We start from the raw sequence: 20,812 nt of genomic DNA, 5'->3' as shown, positions 1-20,812 counted from the left end.
GATTAAAAGGGGTAGAAGACAACGAAGATTAAAAGGTGGAGGAGAGGTAAAAAAAAATAGTATTAAAAAGAATCTGAATTGGGCGTTTTTTAAAATAATTATCCGCGGACGAATAAATACCAGTGAGCTTCTCACTGCAAGTTGACTGGAAAATTAGTAAATAAGCTTTTTGTGTTACTCGAATAATAATGTAGGTATTTTTAATTGACGAATTGAAGTATCGGATAATTAAGAAGTAGAGGGTATACTTCTAGGTCTACTTCTAGGTATACCTCTAGATCTTGATTGCCAAAACTTGTAAAGTAGTATTTAATATTTTTACTAAAATTAAAATGCTATTTTTATTATTTATAGTGTTTGATGATAAAATATTTTTACTATGCCTAGAGATTAGGAGAGTGAATTATATATGAAACTTCAGAGAAAAATCTATTAGGCAACTGGTTTGACCTCTATTATTTCTTTGTATTCAGTGATATAACATTTTTACCGGTATATAAATTGATTATGAAATATTTTAGAGGCAGACTCTATTAGACAACAACTTTTAACATAATATTTAATACTATAGCCTTAGCTATTATTTATTTAGTGGGTAGTGTTTGTATGAATGTTTAAAATGGGAGAAACTGAATTATGAAATATTACTTCTATTAAAATAGTTGATTTTAGATTTTTTTTTTTTTTTTCCACCCTCTTTCCTTCTCCTTCACTTCATATGAATAGCAATCATGCATGGTATTATAATCATTCAAATAGGAAAAGGAAATAAATGCATGTCTAAATATAATGATAAAAGTGATGTAATTATAGAAGTTATTAAGAAAATAAAAAATGAATCAAAAATTAAAAGGTTGGATAAGATGCCATCTTAAGGTCAAAAACCCAATAATGAACAAGCTCATACAAGACAAAGTAGAATAAAGGAAGACAACTTCACAGCAAAAAAAGAACACTCAGTTCCTTCCTATTAATTAATATTTTGCTTGAGGGAAATATATAAATATTATGGATTTGATTAATTGGTTAGTGTTAAAAAATATCAGTTGGTGGTATATGCGCATATATAGAAAATTTCATAAACCAATATAACTAAACTGATGATTAATACAAGAAAATTTCAATTGTCCATATGCTTATAATGCTTCATAACATTTTAATTTTCTGGAAATGGTTTTATTTAATAAGCCAATGGGTTGCATTGACTTTTCTTGGCGTGATGTGCAAGTTGCTTGTTGACCAGCTACAATTTGAAACGATTAACCTCCAGCTCTAGTCATCCCATCTCTTCATCTTATATATAGTTCAATTACAAGTGTTTTATATCATTTCAGAGGCTGGCCATGGAAGACTCAGAAGCTTGCAAATGTAGGATTGAAGAGGCTGAGAAGCTCATTCAAAGTATGGCTCGAGAACGGCATGAAATTTCCTTTCAAATAGAAGAAAAACAGGTTCGCAGCTTGGTTTTTCCTTTCATTTTCTGTTAAATATAGAAAGAAAACATAATTTAACAATTATATAATCGAACAACTAGAATTGGCAAGAGCTACCCATGTCAAATAATCTGATGTTATTGGTTTTTTTTGTCAACAGTTTGATCGAGACAAAGAAATCTCAAATCTGGAATGTCTGTTCAAGAAAGAAAGAGGGGTCAGATGGGCTTTTGTTTGGCAAAAGAGAATAATAGATTTCATACAACAAGCTTTGAAAAAGCCATGTTTTGCGAGCAAAGTATGTCAGCAGACTGCTATTAAATCACTCTTAACCAAGGAAGAAGATAATTTTTATGTAAGAATTAATAATCAAACACAATGTCTAATTATAACTTTAAATTTCTTTTTATAGTTGGATCTTTTTTACATAAATTAAATAATCTCACTTCGTCTCAAATTTGGAGTTTTTTTGGGACCTGCAGAATTTGCATTTCCAGATTCTACATGGAACTAACAGTACGGCTGAAGAGAAACAGCTTATACGAGAGATTGATCAAAGTCAAGGAAGAGAAGCTGGGGATTCATGTTTGTCAAATGAAGATCTAGAAACATTTGTAAGTAATCAAATATTTATTTTTCTTTGATTCATTTTTTATGAGTATGTTTTTTGACCAGTTTTGTGGGGTTTTGGGGAGTAGATTTCGTGGTTCTTTTGCTATAGGCAATCCATTAGAAAAGATGAAGATTGGCTAAGCTTACTCCTTGGAGTGATTGAAAAGAAGGAATGCACAAGGAAAGCCATTGCTAATGTTGCTCTAAAGGGAATGATTTGGGATTCTTTTGGATCTAAAAAAGCAATACAAGAGGAAATCAATGTAATTATTTATTAATTAATGTGATTTAATTAATAAATTATGGATCAATACTTATCATGTTACTAACATTTTTCATCATTTGGCAGCTTAGAGAAAAGGAATTAGAAGAAATTAAAAAGGAATTAATGGAACTCAAGACTAAAATTAGGCATGTTGAGAGATGTATAAAAGCTATTGAAAACGACATGGTTTCTTTGCATGAGAAATTAGCAGCAGCAAACCAGAGAAAGAGTGAAATTTACCAATTGATTGATGAATTAAGGAAACGACATGATGGGATAATGTAATTAACTTCTTTTTCTCCTGCACAGTTGATGAGATAATATGGCAGCTGATAAGTTTTTGTGGAAGATTCTTAAGCTACCTTTTTTTTTTTTCCAAAAAATTCTTAAACTACCTTTGGTAAAATGTAATGAAATTAATATTTCATTGTCATGTTTATTTATGTAATTAAAAAAATGTATAGAATATGTTAAAAATATTATATTTTTATGATTGGTGTAATTATGTAATGTAATACATAATAAAGTATAAAAACTACCCCGCCCTAGTGGTTGCTATCGACAGGCGTGAGCAAACTTTGAAAAAAATTGAAAATTAAATCAAATCAAATTATTTTTTTTATTTTTAGTTTGATTATTTGGTTTTTGATTTTCAATTTTCTATAAATTTAAATTTTGATTTTTGGATAGATTATTATATAACATTTATTTTTTGAGTAAATTCAAACCATTTAGCTAAGGTTGGGTCAAGTCTAGGCCCATATCCTCTCTTTCGTTTATCAATTCACGGAAGACCTATTATAGGCCCATATTGCTTTCAGTCCAATGTTTCTTTCAATCCCAATATTGCTCAATAGCCGAATAACTGGCTTGCTGGCTATAGTATTTAGGGTTTCAATTATATTTTGCATTCCTTATAAATACGTCACGATTGTATCTTGCTTTGCCGATATCATTCATTCGCAGCATTATTGTTCTTTTCTGTGTTATGCTTCTCTGTCATTTCCAAATCTTAACACAATCTCTCTGATTGATTATTTGATATTTAGAGATAAATTGAAAATGATGAAAGTAATGAAAAGGGTGATGATCAATTTCATATGATCTATAATGCCTTTTCGCTGCGTTCTTTCTGATTCAATTTCACTTTCTTCATCTGTTTTTTTATCTTTTTTCAGATATCGGGATTGGTTTAATTCATTAATGATGATGAAACCAAAAAATCTTAGGACACCTTCCGACACAGTTTTAATGCTGTGTATGAGAATAAGATTTTTGTTTGGTTTCTGATATTTGATGAATAACTATTTTAATTATTATTATTCTATGATTTTGAAGTTTAATTTGATTTAATATTTTTCAATTCAGCATACTCCTGATGTAATTTTTATATTACATTGTGTGAGGAGGATCAAAATAGTTTTTTGATTTATTTTTTATTTTTGTAATTTTTGGAAAATAAAATGGGAAACAAGCAGGAAAACTACACTTAATTGGTTCAACAAATTAAAATTAAATATTTATGGCACATATATTATTTGAAACATGGATGAAAGTTCCTAGTTAATGGAATTCAACGGATATCTTATTTTTAAAACTAATTTTGTGATTTTATCATAGATTTTGCATTGCTATAAGTTTATTTCATATTCATGGTTTTGAAAGTATTATTAAACGGACTAACATGATAAAATTTTTTAATTTTTTTAATTATGAAATTGCATGAAATACTTGTGAAAAAGCTAATTTGGAGATTAATCACAAATTTTGCTTTAAAATTGGTTTATCACATATTCATGTTTTAGTGAATTGAGTTTTATATTAGAAATGAAGTATTGGTTTATAAACTATTGGTTTATATAATTTGTAATAGATATGAATTTTGAGATATTTGAGTAAATTAATTATTAAAATCATGATAACTAAAATTAGAGAATTAAGAATATAAATTTGAGTTTAAATTATTTTTTACGTACACATTTTAATCATTCATATAAATCAGAACTACCTATCCATAAATTATCGAAAAATAATATAATTGTTTCTTTGTCTTATGCAAAGATTACATTTATATTTGCTGAATTTGGATTCATCGTTTATGTTTCTTAAGTAAAGATTACATTCATATTTGTCGAGTTTGCATTCACATTTATATTAATGCCAAATATATAGGTGTTGGAGGATTTAGATAAATTATTTGTTGAGTCTACGTCCATATTTATATTAATGCAATAGATATGTTTGCTGGAGGATAACTAGAGAAAACATAATTGACTGCATAAAAGTTAAAGGCTTAATGGTGCATTCTGGATTGAAATTGGAGTGGTATTTTGTTGACCATTCACATTGAAATTCTGAATTCCACCTCCAGAATTTGCAAATATGAATTTGGGCTTTAAGATTAAGTATTTAGGCCCATATCGTTTATTTTGCTTAATCAATTCGTCAAAGACCAGGCCCATACTGCTTTCAGTCTCCTTCAATCTAAATATTGGTCAATAGCCCAAATAAACGGCTTGCAGGCTAGTTATGGCTTTAATTCTATTTTGTATTCCCTATAAATGCATAGCGTTGCAACATTACTGTTACTGTTACTGTTTCTTCTGTGGTTGGGGTTAGATTGACATCCTACTTCTGTGTTATGCTTCTCTATTATTTACTTATTTTAACATAATCTCTCTGATTGATTGGTTATTTGATATTAATAGATAAATTGAAAATAATGAAAAGGGTGATGATCAATTTCATATGATCGACAACACCTTTTTGTTGTGTTCTTTTTTTATTCAGTTTCACTCTCTTCCTCATTTTTTTTTTTAATAATTTTTTGTTCAAATATTTGATGAACAACCTTATGACACAGTTTTTATACTGTGCATGAGAATAAGATTTTCATTTCCTTTATGATATCTGATGAACAACCACTTTCGTTATAATTTTCTATTTTTTTAATTTGATGTAATATTTTTCATTCCACATTTTTTTTTAACACACACCTGCTGTTATTTTTGCGTTAATTGATCCAACTACCTGTAATGTTTTTGATTTATTTTCTTTTTGCAATTTTTGATCTATATGACATCGTGAGAGGATTATCTAACATAAATTTTAAATCATTTGAAACATGAATGAGAATTTCTTATGCTGAATGAAATTATATTTTATTTTTAAAACTAGTTTTGTGAATTTATCACAGATTTTGCATTGCTATGCTTTATTGCATATATTCATGGCGACTAACATGATAAAATTTCTTAAAATTTTTCATTTAATTATTACATTGCATAGAAAGCTTGTGAAAAATACTAATTTTGTGAATAATCAAAATCACAATTTTTTTTATTGCAATTGGTATATTACATATTTATGTTGTGTTTACTATACTGAGTTTTTTTATTAGAAATGAAATAGACGAACTATTGGCTTATATACTACTGACATGAAAATATTATTAAATATTATTAAACAATTTTTGAGATATTTGAGTAAATTAATTACTATAATTATAAAACTTGATTGAATTCATCTCATTGAATTAGAAGACAGAGAGAATAACAGATACAAGAGAAGAACAAAAACAGAGGAAGGTTACAATTCTGAAAAGAAGAAAAGAAGATTCACCAAAACCTACTACACAAGATGCTCTATACAGTTATTTATAAACCTTTACGAACTCCATTGACACATCAAATTTAGCTCTTAAAATCTGGTACAATTCAACTTTCTCTCTCTTCATTTTCCGTAACAAACTTGCAACACCTCAACTGTTTTTGTTATGAATAAGAAGAAGATATACAGTGTGTGTTTTGTCACTGCCTCGTGCAACGCCGTTTTTCCTTTTTCTTATCTTTTTCTTTCTTGTATAATGAAACGACATTGTTGGCTAATACTAGCCGTTACTAACAACGGCTTCCTTCTTCAAACCATCAACATCTTCAATCCTCTGTTAATAATTTATATCTATACATTAATATAATTATAAAAGGTACTTTGATACTCTTTTATTCAACATTTTATTTTTCTATTTTTAAGAATTTTTTAATTTTTTTCAATATTATTGATTGAATCAATTAATATTACTATATATTGTTCATATTAAATTATCTAAAGGGTTAAACTTAATCTATGTAGATTGATTGGTTGATAATGAAGATAAAAGCAACAACATGAGGGATCTATGAGCCAATAAGTGGAAATTTTAATATTCTAACTATTTGGATACTTGGTACATTGGTGAAAGTAATGACTTTGCTAGGTAAGTAAATTATATCACCGATGATGAGTGTGTGTATCACTGTAAATAATTTAATTATGTTATTTAAATTTTTGGACTATCCCAATTCTTTATTTTTCTTTTCTTTTAATTTGCAGGCCAAGTCACTGGAAATATCAAGAATAATAATAAAAAAATCAGTAATTTTTATCCAAGATTTATGTTAGAATATAATTTTTTTTGGGTCTTGGTGTCTTCTGGTTGTCAAATAATTAACTAGCTTATTTATAAAAAATAGATAGTGAGTAATTTTTTTAATGTTTTGGGAGTTATATATGTATTTACCAATACATTGTATTTGGCAAAGCCCTTGTGATTAAGGGACGATATCGGTTCTATAAATAAGAATAATGGAAGAAATGAATTTTTTCGAAAGTTAAGATACCGTTTCGTTTATGGATTGACTTATTATTGAAACTTCATCTCATAAAGATAAGAAAAAACAAAACTTAAATTTATAAAAATTATAAAAAAAAAAAAAGGGAAAAGGAAAACCAGAAATGCACTAGAATGCAATGAATGGGAAGCACAATCCATTAGAACAGTAGAAAGAATCGGTACTTGCAACAATATGAAAATGGTTTATGTCAAATACCACTGTACTTACATGAGACGTGGAATATGAAACATTAACTAGTAACAGCTACCATTAACTAGTTAAAGATAATGAAATAATTATATCTTCCACTCATTAACTTTCCACCATCCTTGGCTGCAAAAGTTTATAGCACTGTGGTTAAATAAATCATTTGCTAGAGCACTCCCGTATCATGATTAATTAATATAGTTTAAAACTTTTTTATGCATTGCAAACACTTAAAATTTATTCACTGGTATATTGGCTTGGGCTTCCTCGCCAGAGTTGTGTGCATCAGTTTAATTGATTAAATTTCTAAGCTATATGATGTTATTCTTTTTCAGAGACAAATAAGGAGAAAATTATGGTTGAAGATGATGAAGATGACAGCATGTATAATGTCCAGGTTGGATGAACTTGAGAGAGAAGAAGAACTTGCAGCTGAAGGTGACAATGAGAATGATGAAGTTGAGAGCACCATTACTGCTGAAAGTGATATGAGGAGGGTAAGGAAGTTGTTGAATATGATAGTAAGAGGATGATCTAACGAAGAAACGTAAATATGCATTGCTATTACTTAATTGCATATATTCATGGCAACTAACATGATAAAATTTCTTAATATTTTTCAAATAATTATTACATTGCATGGAAAACTTGTGGAAAACACTAATTTTATGAATAATCAAAATCACAATTTTTTTATTGCAATTGTTTTATAACATATTTATATTATGTTTATTTACTGTGCTGAGTTTATATTAGAAATGAGCTATTGACGAACTATTAGCTTACAAATTATTAACATGAAAATATTGTTAAATATTATTAAACAAGCTTTGAGATATTTGAGTAAATTAATTACTATAATCTATATCTATGTATTTATATAATTATATTTGGTGACGTGACACTGTTTTATTCAACATTCTATTTTTTTCATTTTTAAGAATTTTTGAATTTTATTTTTATTTTTCTGTATTAATGATTAGAACAATTAATATTACTATATATTATTCATATTAAATTATTTAAAAGGCCAAATTTTATCTATGTAGTCTTATTTGTGGTCAATGAAGATAAAAAAAAGAACCCTGAAAGATTACTTAGCAAATAGTTGAAAATTTTAAGATTATAACTATTTGAACATTTGGTACACTGGTTAAAGTAAGGACTTTGCTTTTGTTACTGAAGATATTCATAGTAAGAAGCCTTACTGAAGAGATTAATATTAAGGAGACCAAGGTAAGTAAATTCTATTAAGGAGGATGAGTATAAAATTATTTGATGTATCATTGTAAATAATTTAATTATGTTATTTATTTAAATTTTTTGGTCTATCTCAATTATTTCTTTTTCTTTTAATTTGCAGGCGAAATCACTAGAAATTTGAAGAATTAAGCAAAAGTAGTATTTTTTGTGGGTCCTTGATTCTTTTTCTCTTAAAATTTTTGTCAAATAATTACTAGCATATCTAAAATTAATAAATACATAAAATAATTTTTTAAGGTTTTGGGAGTTCTAAGTGGCTTTACCATTCATTATACTTAACCATATTTTAGGTGATTAGGGGGTGCGATGGAATTTCTAAATAAAAACAATGGAAACAAATAGATTTTCTTTAAAAATTTATAATGAGCTGTTTTACTTATAGATACTTATTATTGAAACTTATTATTACCAAAGAGAAATCAAACCTGTAAACCTCCAAAATGGATATAATCAATTGCAAAAAAGATTCATCTAAAACAAATACATGTGTAAAATGAAAATTCACTAGAATGCACTGAATATGAAGCACAATCCATTAGAACAATATGAAAGAAAGAAAAAAAAATAATGGAACAATTATAATTATCAAACAACTAGAATCGGCAAGAGCTACCCATGTCGAAGAATCTGATCATATTGGTTTTTTTATCTAACAGTTTGATCGGGACAAAGAAATCTCACACTTGGAAAGCCTGATCAAGAAAGAAAAAGGGATCAGATAAGAATTTGTTACTGCTATCAAGTCACTCTTGATGAAGGAAGAAGATAAGTTGGGCCTTAAAATTGGGTTAAGTCAATGCCCGTTTCTTTTTTTTAATCAATTGGTCAAAGACCAGTTATATGTCTCTTTCAATAACCAAATAACTGGCTTGCAGCTGCAGGCTATTTAGGGCTTCAATTCTATTTTATTCCCAATGGGTCACGTTCTTGCTGCTATCATTCGCAGCATTATTGTTTTTTCTGTGCTATGCTTCTCTGTTATTTACTGATTTTAACACACTCTCTCTCTGATAGACTATTCATATGTATAGATAAATTGAAAATTATGAAAGTAATGAAAATGATGACGATCAATAAGACCTTAGAAAATAAGAAATATTAGGACACCTTCGGATATAGTGTTTATGAAAAACAATTTTCATTATTATTATTCTATATTTTTGAAGTTTTATTTTATTTAATATTTTTCAATTCGACATATTTTAACATATTCCTGATGTTATTTTTACATTACTTGAAGTGAGGAGGATAAAATTCGTTATTTGATTTATTTATTTTTTTGTAATTTTTGGAAAATAAAATGGAAAACAAGTACTAAAACTAAACTTAATTGGTTCAACAAATTAAAATGAAATCTGTATGGCATACAGAATGATCTAACAAAGAAAAGTGAATATTACATCATTTGAAACAAATTCCTTATGCTTTTGGTTAATGGGATTCAGCGAATATTTTATTTTTAAAACTAATTTTGTAAATTTATCACAGATTTTGCATTGCTACAAGTTTATTTTATATTCATGGCTTTGTTTGAAAGTATTATTAGACGGAGTGACATGATAAAATTTTCTCAATATTTTTCTTTTAATAAAAATAATGACATTTCAAGAAAAATTTGTGAAAAATCTAATTTTGTGAATAATCAAATCACATATTTTGTATTGCAATTGGTTTATCACATATTCATGTTATGTTTACTGTATCGAGTTTTATATTATAAATGAACTATTGGTTTATAAACTATTTGCTTATATAGTTTGTAATGACATGAAAATAACAAGTTTTGAGATATTTGAGTAAATTAATTATTAAAATCATAACAACTAAATTTAAGGAATGAAGAATATAAATTTGGGTATAAATTATTTTTCATCCCACATACCGGGAAATTATATTAATAGACATAATTACCAAACGAATCACAACTATCTTTGATCGCTTGTTTTTGTTAGGATTAATTCAAAATAATATCATTAAAAATATTTTGAGATTTCAATTTTAGTTAGTGCAGATTTTCTGTATAGAATTTGATGTTTTTATTATTAGGATTAATGATTTTTAGGTTTTATTTTATTCACTTGTAAGCCTATAAATATGTATATCCTTTTATTAATTCAATAAAGTGCAAAACATTATTAATTATCTTGTGCATTTCCATTATTACTTTTCTAAAAATTACAAAAGTTTTTGCTATGCAAAGATTACTTTCATATTTATTGAGTTTGCATTCATATTTATATCAATACAATAGGTATACATAGAGAATGCATTCATTTTTGTATTAATACAGTAGATATACGCGGAGATAATTCTAAGGATAATTAGAGAAAGCTAATATCAATTATGTGCATTACTGATCTTGCTCACAAATATTCAGCCACTTAACATTTCGCATATTCATTCTAACTAAGAATATTACATCCAAACATATAAAAAATTATATACTACTTCACAATTACTTAACTGACCTTATCCCTTACTGATAAAACAAAGGCTCTATTGGCTAAAATGTATTAACAGAGAAACAGTATGTCAAATTAACTGGAATATAAAACACAATTAGTAACAGCTGATCAACAATTAGCAATCTCAATGTCAAATTGATTATATTCAGCAGATTGAGGTGATTCCCTTTTATGTCAAATTATCTTTATTTGTTATTAGTAAAACTACGTCGTCTTGATTGAAGTTTTTCAAACAAAACTCTATCTTTCCGACAACCTCTTCATCGTTCAATACGAATTTTTAATTTAGCCACGAGCAGCCATCTCCGCCGTATCGCCGCTTTGAATCTTTTTTACGAGACAACTACAAGTCGTAAATTTTCAACTACGCCACGAGCAGCCATCTCCACCGTACAACAATCTCTCTGGCTCATAGGATCTGACGAACTTGATTCCAAGATTGGAGCTTATTTTTCCTCTTGCCTCAATCTCGGCGTTGAAAAAATGCAGTATGGTTTTTGTTTTTTCCTCGTTTTAATTTAAGCAATTTTTTGTTTATGAATTTTTAATATCGGTTAAGTTTGATATGAACTCTGCGTTTGAGCATTTGTTTCAGATATAAATTATGCTTTTGTTTATGAACACTGCATTTTGAGAATCTGCAACTCTGCCACAGTAAGAACCCTCTCTCCATCAATAGACTAATTTTCTACTAATACTTATCGTTTACTCTGGAATCACTGCTTTGCATCTATTTTCTTAAAGGTAGTAGAAAATTAGTCAGTAATACAACAATACGTATTGTAAAGTTTCTACAAGACTCTTCTTCAACCGTCAGGCACCTCCTCCACTCTCTTCTTGAATTCATCGAGTATGTTCTCTCTTTCTGGAGGAGTTGCAGACGTGTACTTACTTGCTAAAACTCGATTTCTCCCATACCCATGAATTGAGCAAGGAGGCTATGCTGGATCCTTTTCCTATTATTGGATGATGATAAGTTTTCTTTCTTACCTACATCATCTAGCAGATGATTCATTTCTGTTTGTATGGACCCCTTCTCAAATAAGCCTATGCTTATAACTTATAAGAGTAAATACTTTTATTCGACGATTTTAAGAACGCACTTCTCTACATCTTCAGATCTTCTCATGTTACACAAGTTGCTATCTAGTTTTGGTTTGGTGGAAGATTCAAAGAAGCTGAACTGACTAAGGTCTTTTGTTCTTGATTTTCATCATGAGGAATCAACTCTTGTATGTCTAATATCTCGACTCTGCGCTTAGTCTTCTTCCTAATGTTGATTGCCACATCTTGTGGGATGAATTTGCCGTACACACTTACCCTACTTTGCTTCTTCTCTATCAAATGTGTCTCCAACTCTGCATTAGGCATACAAAAGGCAGAGAAATTAGTGAAGGACTGAGTAGATATAATTGGATCTAGCTAAGAGTGAAACTTGTATACTTCAATTAATATTGAAATACATAGAGGCAATTAAAAGATTATGCAATATACGTAAGGAACCAATCTTCCATCTAATCTATCTATTGCTAATTTAATAATGGAAGTAATGAACTCAATAATTTTTCTCAAGATAGAATTTATCTCCTTGATCTCATGACACCCTTGAATACGTAAAAACCTAAAAGAAAATAAAAAAAACAAATATACATACCTTGCATATCAAGAATGGCTCTTCTTACTTTTCTGTAACAGCCATTACAATCAATGTTGATCCTCATCACCATGCAGTAGAACTGCATGTATATATCTAATAATTAATGTTTGTGCAAGAAATTATAGGGTTAGAAATGGAATGTAAGACTCTCAAGGGTAAGAAGTTGGCAATAATTTCTTGAGGTGTTTAAAGCTTGCCTTTTCTGTCATGAAATTGGCTGGTGGAGTGAGGAAATGCTTTTGGAATCTTGAATTTTTTAAATGTTGGATGGAAGACAGTGAATGGGATTTGGAGAATATGAAAGATTATGATGAAATATATTTGTTTCCATTTGTGGGAATTGTATTCCTTTTTCTATTGTGGAATCTGATTCTCAAACTTCCATGTTGGTAGCGAGGAAAGCATTTGCTCATTATTCTTGACTTCTTTAAGTTTGTATTGTTTATTTGTTTAAGGTATGTGTGCAGTACAGGAAAGCATCCCTTTCTAGGTTTTACAATTTACTAATTGAGACTCCAAATTCTTGCAAGGAAAACCATTCAATTCTTATTATAAGTCTTACCTACGGTAAGGCTATGTTTAATATAGAGTAAGGAATGAAATAAAGAAAGTAATAGGAAATAGAATTCTTATTCTTATGTTTAGTATGCACCATGGAATAGGAATTCAAATTCCATTCAAGTGTTTGATTTGTATAATAATGGAAGGAATGAAATGGAAAGTTGATAAAATGACCATAATAATAATAATAATAATAATAATAAAATTATTGAGATGGAGAATACAAAGACATATAAGGCATTTTATAAAAAGTTAAACCTTGTAATAGGGATTCAGAGAGTAGGATAAGAATCTTATTACTAAACTTATCTCAAAATTCATTACCCATTTCAGAGTTTAATAGCTACTGAACAAGTGAATAGGAATAGAAATTTCATTCTCATTCCTATTCAACCTACTAAATATGCCCTAATTGTATAAATTGATCAACCGAATATTGTGATAAAAACAAGGGAAGCAAAAAAGGATATGGTTACATCTTGATGTGGGTAAGAATTTCCATAAGAATTCAGTTGGATTGATATACACACATACTTAAAAATGGTGAGTAGTTCACATTAAGATAAATTTAATATTAATATTATGTATCAAACACGTGGTCAAATCACTATCCTACCGTATTTGGTTGTATAGCATTTATATTTATATTTAGAATTTGAAATAGCATATTATAAAATATTATTTAATATTTAATGAAGTGCTAATAAAACAATTAACATATATTAGAACAATTAATAATTATTAAAATAATTAATTCTGTTGTATAACGTTAGAAATTGAGAGAAATAATGTTTTGATATGTTTGTTTATTATAAAAGGTTACTCCGTAGTAATTTTTTTAATTATTTGTGGAGTAAGTTGGATTGTGTTTGAACTTGACTATGCTCGTTTGATATTAACACAAATGATATCATTTTGATGATGCATTTAACATCAAATGATGCAGTGCGTTGGAAGCACAACATTCATTGGAAAGCTACCTGTCCGTTCTCCTTTTTTGTCCCCCTTTTTTTCCCTCCTCGAAGAACCAATGTCACTCTTTATACTAAGATTAGGGCAGACCCAGCCCTACGGTTAGAGGACCGCCCCCAAAATTTTTTTTTTTTTTTTTTTGGGAAATTCCCTTCGCTTTCCTGAAGTATGAAAAACTTTTTCTATTTATGCGCGCTGAATTTTATTTTTTTAGTCTAATCCGTAATTAAGTTTGTAATTATTTTGCCAACAAAAAAATAAATAAATGAGTGAAAATTTTCGACTGTTTCTTTGATCATTTTTATTATTATTTTCTCTTTGTTTGATTTTGTCTGATGTTCGAAAATAAGAATTCTCAACTCTAAAGACAATTTTAATATCAAAGAGATTAATTTTGATCGTTTCTTCTAGAAGAAAAACGAGATCTTGATAACAAATTTACCAAAAGGAAAAAAAGATAACAAATCTTTATCATTTTTTTTTTTTTTTTACAATAAGAAGTTTCGGACTATTCTTAGCAGCTCATTAATTATTTTCTTATAGCATAGTACTAATTAAATTAGCAGAACAAATACTAAAAAAAGGGAGAAGTGGATCCTAGAGAAGGATTTAATGGTAATTTACTATAATATATTTATATAGTTAGCTGCGGTAAAATTAAGCTCATAAAGTATAGAATCAACTGAGAATTAAACCCAAAAATAACACATACAAACAAGATGAAGAAGTAAGTTTGTTATTTATAAATGGAATGTGAATAAAGCAGCAGTGGGTCGGAGGCTTTCCCAACAATAAAGGAACCTTTAGCCATGGATGTAGGAGTAAGTATCACTTTCTTTTCCAATACATGAACTATTATAGATTCCATTTCTGCAAAAATTATTATTATTAGCTAGGAAGATGACTAATCAAGATTCTATTTCAAAAGGAAATTAATAGTGTATGTCATTTAACTTACCACCAATTCTTGAAATTGCGTCAGCCACCTTCTTTTGGCATTTGGCACATCCTAAATGAGCTGCTAAAACAACTTCTTCCACCTATTAAAAAACAACCAGAAGAAGTTAATGGGACTAATAGAAAACACCCTTAATTATAAATACCAAAATTAAAAATTAAAAATTTGAAAAATGGAATTATTGATGAATGTATAGAGAGGGAACCTACCGGCGGAGAGATTGCTGGGGAAGTGGCTGGAGGAGGAAGGGGTAGTCTATTGTAGATTCTGAATTTGGCTTTAAGAAGCTTCTTCTTAGCCCAGGATGCCATAAGGTTTTTGATTTTTAGTGGGTGTGAGTTTCAATTATTGATGACATATATATATAATATGAGGCAATAAGTGGTAAGAAATATTTGAAATGATGTGGATGTTAATGTACCAACAAATTGGACCATTTTATTGTATTGATTGATTGAGAAAATTTATCTTTATTCTTTTAGAGGTTGTTGGCACAGCACAGTGATTGTATACACATTGATGTGATCACTATCAAGAAATTTTTCAATAATTTTCTCGAGAAAAAAAAAATTATTTCATACACTTACAATCCTTTTTTTTTTTTTTACTAATTTTAAATTGATTACGATAAGAGCAAAGTATATATTTACCATTTTCATTCATGGATAGTGATAGTATGCATATCTATATGTATAAAAACTAGAATTGTTTCAAATTTTCTTTTAATAAATAATATATATATATATATTTAAAGACATTACATTATAGGAATATTGTACTAAGCTGCAATTAAAGCAGATTATAAATTCATTATCAAAATGGATAGAATATTAAAAGCAAATAAGAGATCTTCAGGGAAGCCAATATGTGTGCAAATTGACTTTCAAAACTGCTATCAGTTTGAATTTGGGTGTTCATGTTCTTGAAGATCCTCCTCAAGGATTATTAACTTGGTTCTCTCGTAATAACTCGGGTACTGTTTATACTTGAAATGATTTTAATTAATTCTTTTTAGTTTTAACCCTTCAGTGTTCAAAACTCACTGGTTCGACTAATCTGAGTAGATCTATAAAGGTGGATAAAGCGCTTCCTACTGAATGTTTAAAAAGACTCTATACCTAATATTCGAAGTCAAAACCTTTGATTTTAGTTAGTCGTTAATTATTCTCTTTTTATTAAAAAGAAATAAATAGAGGGAGACTTTGGGCCTGACACCTTTTGGTCCCCAAACCTCTCTCTTTCTCTCTAGACTGGGAAATAATAGGAAAAACAACATATGATTAACGAGGCACATTAAAGAAAGGGACGCAGAAGACTAATGATTATCTTTGTAATGAAAGCAATAATAAACATTTAATTAATTAGTTAATGGAAAACCATCTACGGACCTAAAGCTCACTTCGGCTTTAAGATTCATTCTATTACCTTCTTTTATACTGTTAATTAATATAACATATTCAGATAGATTTGAACTTCTTAACCAAATGGAATTGACTAGTTAAACTAATTAAAACTGACAGCATAATTGCATTGGATTCAATTACTATTTTCTAATTGTTGATGGCAATGGCGGAACCAGGGGATGCAAAGTGGTGGCCATCAACTCCTAAGTTAAAAACTTTTTTTGAAATCTACTTTATAAATTAATGTAAATTTTATCTATTTTGGCCCCTTAACTTTCAATCTTAGGTCTACATTTGGTTAATAATCAGTCTTAATGACGAATTAATTAAGTATATTATTTATGTAATTTCTGCTCCAGAGTGGAGCGATTATTCTATTATTCTATAATTGAGAAATTAAGCAGACTCTTATCTTTGGAATTGTACTAGGCTAAGGCCTAAGAGATTCAGGCCCAATTCAGCTTTAGCGGCCCAATGATCAGATTTAGATGTACAAAAAATGATAAACGCTACCTATAATAATGAAATTTAACGTAAAGGTAGTAAAATCATCTCCAGGACTAGTAGTTAGGTAGGTACAATACAATGAGAGTGAAAAATTGCATGCAGAAAAACACATAGCATTCATGTAATAGCTCACACAAAAAATGCACTTTCATTTTATATAATTAGCTAGTAATATCACCTTTGTCAACCCTAATTTCTCTAACAAATACCCAAAACAACACTATGGCCTCTCTTTATCCTAACTCTCCAATTGCCGTTGCTTCCCTTTGTTTCCTACTCTTCATTTCTCTTCCAACCAAATCCTTCTCACAAGACCCACAAATAGCTGACTGCTCTCCACAGTTGATACTACCACTGACTCCCTGTGCACCATTTGTGCAAGGCACAGCCCAATCACCACCACCAACTTGCTGTGAAAACCTCAAGCAACTCTACTTGCAACAGCCTGGCTGTCTTTGCCTCTTGCTCAATGACACTAACTTCACTTCTTTCCCAATTAACAGAACCCTAGCCCTGCAGCTGCCTGTTCTTTGTCACATACAAGTCAACATCTCTGCTTGTTCAGGTACTATATATGCATATACCAATATATAACAACACTCTAGAATAACAATGTCTCTTAATTTCCTACAAAGTTACAATATCTTGTTTTTCTTCTTTTAAATTCGTGCAATTTTCTCTTCAAGGACTTCCTCAAGTTCCTACAAGTTCTCCTACTTCTCAAGTTTCTCCAGGGGCACAGACCAATTCTTCTAGTGAGAGACACATCAATTCTACTATTGCTGGTATACATGATCTTTTATGTTCCATCTTTATAAAACTGTAGTTAGGTCCTTAAATTTTTGCTATTTCTTTTCTAATGGTATTCTGTTTTTATGGAATTCAGCTTCTCCAATGATTCAAGTGGCACCAAGGCCTGTTATCATGGGATTAGGTCTGGGCCGGAGCGCTGCAGGTATCAAGTTGAAGGCTGAAGGATTTATGGTGCTTCTAGCGATTTTGGCATCTATTCTTCTTACAAAAAGAACTCAAACTATCTAATTCCAAGCTTGTTGTAGCTTTTGAGCATGTTTATCCTATATCAGTATTCTTAAATTTTCTAGTGTCTAGGATTGTTAGTCCGAGTCATTATGAACCGAGTTTAAGGTTCTTTTTACTACTGAAAATAATTAACATAAAGATACAGTTTCTTGCAAATAAATTAACTTTACCTATACAGCATATATACCATTAACTTTACTAACACATATATTGAATAACCCTGTGATATACCAAATAAAGAAAATCAATTTGCAGTTGAAGATTTCTGTCAAAATGCTAGCAATTTGCAAGTATTGCATACATGAAAGTGAAATATAGATGATGAAAACTGTCAGCAATCAAATTGCAGATATTCCAACTTGCTAGTATAAACTGAATTCACAGTAACAAATATCTTTCCTGTATGTTTTGACAAGTTACAGCATAGAAGCATTACCTAATCAACGATTGAGGACAATATCTTTCATAGGATTTTGTTTTTGCCAGGAAATTTGGTTATGGCAAAGGCTTTTGACATCCATTTTAAAATAACTAGTCCAAACTAGGAGCGACCTCAGTTGGATTTGATTCAAACACATCAGAGTTAGATGCTTCAGGCTCTTCCAAAAGCTCCTGAGATTGGATCGATTCTTTGTATGCAGGAGTCTCCTTAAAGTCTGTTGCTCCTTCATTATATGTAACAACAGCGATCCCACATGCAATTAACTGTCAAAACAAGTGTACAGAACATTAGGCTAGCCTCAATAATAATTGAACAACTACTCTAAAATATTGCTCTTCTAATATCATTTCGCTGGATTATACTTATTTCTAATTCATTTTTTCTACATTTTGAAGATACTCAACTACAAGGGCAAATCTTTGAAGATACTAATTAATTGCAGTAACATCAATTCTAGCTTCATGATGCTGAAAAGTATATTAAGGTGTCATTTGGACAGTACCATTTTTATATTATTAAACTGCAAAAATTTTAAAAAAAAAAATACAAAAAAATAACACCAGAAAAGCCCTTTAGTAAGGGCTAAACATCAATTTCCTTTTTTTTTTTTTTTTTTTTGTCTCTCCAATCAAACATCTAGTTGATTGAAATTAAGCTTCTTATCATCACTAATTTACTTTTCTTAAGTGGTATTGACAGTGAAGATATGAATTCAAATTTGACCACTAGTCGATGCATATTTACTAAAAACATTGAAGAAAAAGAAAAAACTTCTTAGCATCATTCACCATGTTTGGCCTTTTTTCATACAACAAGAACAACAACAATAATAATAACAATAAAGAAGATAAAGAATAAGATATTACCGCAAAAACAACACCAAAAGCCCACATATACTGCACAAAGAACCCAAGACCATCCCATTTCGAACCTTCCCAAAAGTCCGGTTCATCGCCGGGAAGCGGAGGCAAGAAATAGCCATCATCTTCCGCATCAACACTACTTGTACTCACATTTTCAACTTTACTGCCACTAAAATCTTCATTGCTGCCACCTGTTCTTTCAATCTCAGCTGTCCTTTCTTCTTCATCTTCCTTATCTCTAGTTGTAATGGAGCTCCTCCTGTTCCTGCTGTCAAAACGGCCAGTTCGAGAAGAAGATAGCTTCTTTGCTGATACTATATGGAGAGATCTTCTCGGGGAGAGAGGAAGTAGGATTTGAGGACGGTGGATTTGAGAGTGGTGTCTGGTGGAGTTGGTGAAGACGATTCTGCCTCCACTGCCATTGCCACTAGCTATCGAGAGAGCCATGAGCGAGTGGATGAGAGAAATTTCATTTCAATGGATAAAATGAAGATTTATATGTATGTTTCTGATCTTATTTTTTTTGTGTACTTGGGCTTTAGGCCCAATACTTTAAATTTTGGCCTTGTTTATGATTATTTTCCGTATTTATTTTTTCGGATATTTATCTTCTTGGATTTTCCATTATTATTGCACCTTTTTTTTTTTTAAGTATCAAATTAGTGTATTGGTTATATTGTATGTATTTTATACCAAATCAAATTAATCTAAATTAATACTCCTGTTAGCTATCAAGTGTTGATCAAAAAAAAAAAAAACTTATTAAACGCCGACGTGTTAATTATTTGGTATGATTAACTAATAATTACAAGGATTAATTGAACTTATTATAGAAATATTCCGAAATCGATACTTAGACTCTATCACTAATTATACAGTCTAATCCGGCTCGAGATTTAGTCACAATTATGGCCCTTTGCACATTTCTGCATGTATATTTAGTGGAGATCAAATCTGAGAGCTCTTTCTACATGTTCAGCTTGTGTTGCCAATTGAACTATAATTATAGGTGAAAAGTATGTCATATGATGTATTTTCTTTTCAACTAATAATTTACAACACGAAAATGGAGGCATGGGATATTGGATTCTTACTGGAAAATTCAATAACAATTTCAAAATCAATCCCTAGTCAAAAAATCTTCTAAAAAAGAATCAAAGAGATCTAATCCAATTTGAGTTTAAAAACAGAGATTTTAACATGAAATATCCAACAAGAAATTACTACTTTAACATGAAAAGATGTATGATTGCTTCCTATTGCGATCTCAATTCTTTTTTTAAATTTTTACGTAAAAATAAATTTCATGTCAACAATTCTTTTATTTCATCAATTTTATTGTAAAAATTATCGAATCAATAAAAAATTTATTTTTGTGATTTTAATTTTTAAGAATTTTTAACTATTAAGTAAAATTTTAAAATATTTAGAATTTAATTATCACAATTTTCTTAAAAAATTTGCTTTCATTGTTAAAGAATTTCTTCAATAGAATAGAAATTCAAAAAAAT

General features: G+C 29.4%; 5 protein-coding genes, 1 long non-coding RNA gene and 1 other non-coding gene across 7 annotated transcripts; 4 read left to right on the top strand and 3 right to left on the bottom strand.

The window, feature by feature from the left end:
• The first annotated feature begins 1,240 nt into the window (after positions 1-1,240).
• LOC105650719 (uncharacterized) lies at positions 1,241-2,895 on the top strand. The gene is made up of 5 exons (XM_020676713.3): positions 1,241-1,451; positions 1,594-1,788; positions 1,916-2,047; positions 2,132-2,308; positions 2,395-2,895. The coding sequence occupies exons 1-5, from the start codon at positions 1,344-1,346 to the stop codon at positions 2,593-2,595; spliced, it is 813 nt and encodes a 270-aa protein (XP_020532372.1). The 5' UTR covers positions 1,241-1,343; the 3' UTR covers positions 2,596-2,895.
• Positions 2,896-3,364: 469 nt separating this feature from the next.
• Positions 3,365-3,453, top strand: LOC119369732 (small nucleolar RNA R32/R81/Z41). Its single transcript, XR_005177303.1, has one exon. It is a non-coding gene; the product is annotated as a small nucleolar RNA R32/R81/Z41 (small nucleolar RNA).
• A 4,756-nt stretch (positions 3,454-8,209) lies between these two features.
• On the top strand, positions 8,210-9,421 carry LOC119369677 (uncharacterized). Its single transcript, XR_005177246.2, has 3 exons — positions 8,210-8,405; positions 8,533-8,579; positions 9,089-9,421. It is a non-coding gene; the product is annotated as an uncharacterized LOC119369677 (long non-coding RNA).
• A 2,180-nt stretch (positions 9,422-11,601) lies between these two features.
• LOC105650667 (heavy metal-associated isoprenylated plant protein 27) lies at positions 11,602-12,839 on the bottom strand. Its single transcript, XM_012237605.3, has 2 exons — positions 12,552-12,839; positions 11,602-12,255 (listed from the first exon to the last, which is right to left on the bottom strand). The coding sequence occupies exons 1-2, from the start codon at positions 12,637-12,639 to the stop codon at positions 12,044-12,046; spliced, it is 300 nt and encodes a 99-aa protein (XP_012092995.1). The 5' UTR covers positions 12,640-12,839; the 3' UTR covers positions 11,602-12,043.
• A 1,856-nt stretch (positions 12,840-14,695) lies between these two features.
• Positions 14,696-15,403, bottom strand: LOC110008751 (uncharacterized). Its single transcript, XM_020676716.3, has 3 exons — positions 15,255-15,403; positions 15,046-15,127; positions 14,696-14,957 (listed from the first exon to the last, which is right to left on the bottom strand). The coding sequence occupies exons 1-3, from the start codon at positions 15,354-15,356 to the stop codon at positions 14,824-14,826; spliced, it is 318 nt and encodes a 105-aa protein (XP_020532375.1). The 5' UTR covers positions 15,357-15,403; the 3' UTR covers positions 14,696-14,823.
• Positions 15,404-17,136: 1,733 nt separating this feature from the next.
• On the top strand, positions 17,137-18,169 carry LOC105650720 (Bifunctional inhibitor/lipid-transfer protein/seed storage 2S albumin superfamily protein). The gene is made up of 3 exons (XM_012237661.4): positions 17,137-17,520; positions 17,642-17,740; positions 17,842-18,169. The coding sequence occupies exons 1-3, from the start codon at positions 17,178-17,180 to the stop codon at positions 17,994-17,996; spliced, it is 597 nt and encodes a 198-aa protein (XP_012093051.1). The 5' UTR covers positions 17,137-17,177; the 3' UTR covers positions 17,997-18,169.
• Positions 18,170-18,311: 142 nt separating this feature from the next.
• Positions 18,312-19,781, bottom strand: LOC105650668 (AT-rich interactive domain protein). The gene is made up of 2 exons (XM_012237606.4): positions 19,305-19,781; positions 18,312-18,701 (listed from the first exon to the last, which is right to left on the bottom strand). The coding sequence occupies exons 1-2, from the start codon at positions 19,746-19,748 to the stop codon at positions 18,528-18,530; spliced, it is 618 nt and encodes a 205-aa protein (XP_012092996.1). The 5' UTR covers positions 19,749-19,781; the 3' UTR covers positions 18,312-18,527.
• Positions 19,782-20,812: the final 1,031 nt, after the last annotated feature.

This window comes from Jatropha curcas, chromosome 5 (genome assembly GCF_041381405.1).
Source record: "Jatropha curcas cultivar XTBG-Jc1 chromosome 5, XTBG_Jcur_1.0, whole genome shotgun sequence".
NCBI classification, from domain to species: domain Eukaryota; kingdom Viridiplantae; phylum Streptophyta; class Magnoliopsida; order Malpighiales; family Euphorbiaceae; genus Jatropha; species Jatropha curcas.
Note: the sequence above shows the minus strand (reverse complement) of the source record. Positions and strands in the feature narration are given on the sequence as shown.

Excerpts from the sequence above, each read along its gene's own strand:
- LOC105650719 (XM_020676713.3), top strand. The coding sequence starts at position 1,344 with ATGGAAGACTCAGAAGCTTGCAAATGTAGGATTGAAGAGGCTGAGAAG. Across the intron at positions 1,789-1,915 it reads AGGAAGAAGATAATTTTTAT|AATTTGCATTTCCAGATTCT; the intron begins GTAAGAATTAAT and ends TGGGACCTGCAG. Across the intron at positions 2,309-2,394 it reads CAATACAAGAGGAAATCAAT|CTTAGAGAAAAGGAATTAGA; the intron begins GTAATTATTTAT and ends ATCATTTGGCAG.
- LOC105650667 (XM_012237605.3), bottom strand. The coding sequence starts at position 12,639 with ATGCAGTTCTACTGCATGGTGATGAGGATCAACATTGATTGTAATGGC. Across the intron at positions 12,256-12,551 it reads AGCCATTCTTGATATGCAAG|AGTTGGAGACACATTTGATA; the intron begins GTATGTATATTT and ends TGCCTAATGCAG.
- LOC110008751 (XM_020676716.3), bottom strand. The coding sequence starts at position 15,356 with ATGGCATCCTGGGCTAAGAAGAAGCTTCTTAAAGCCAAATTCAGAATC. Across the intron at positions 15,128-15,254 it reads CCCCAGCAATCTCTCCGCCG|GTGGAAGAAGTTGTTTTAGC; the intron begins GTAGGTTCCCTC and ends GTTTTTTAATAG. Across the intron at positions 14,958-15,045 it reads CGCAATTTCAAGAATTGGTG|AAATGGAATCTATAATAGTT; the intron begins GTAAGTTAAATG and ends TAATTTTTGCAG.
- LOC105650720 (XM_012237661.4), top strand. The coding sequence starts at position 17,178 with ATGGCCTCTCTTTATCCTAACTCTCCAATTGCCGTTGCTTCCCTTTGT. Across the intron at positions 17,521-17,641 it reads CAACATCTCTGCTTGTTCAG|GACTTCCTCAAGTTCCTACA; the intron begins GTACTATATATG and ends TTTCTCTTCAAG. Across the intron at positions 17,741-17,841 it reads CATCAATTCTACTATTGCTG|CTTCTCCAATGATTCAAGTG; the intron begins GTATACATGATC and ends TATGGAATTCAG.
- LOC105650668 (XM_012237606.4), bottom strand. The coding sequence starts at position 19,748 with ATGGCTCTCTCGATAGCTAGTGGCAATGGCAGTGGAGGCAGAATCGTC. Across the intron at positions 18,702-19,304 it reads CTTTTGGTGTTGTTTTTGCG|TTAATTGCATGTGGGATCGC; the intron begins GTAATATCTTAT and ends TTGTTTTGACAG.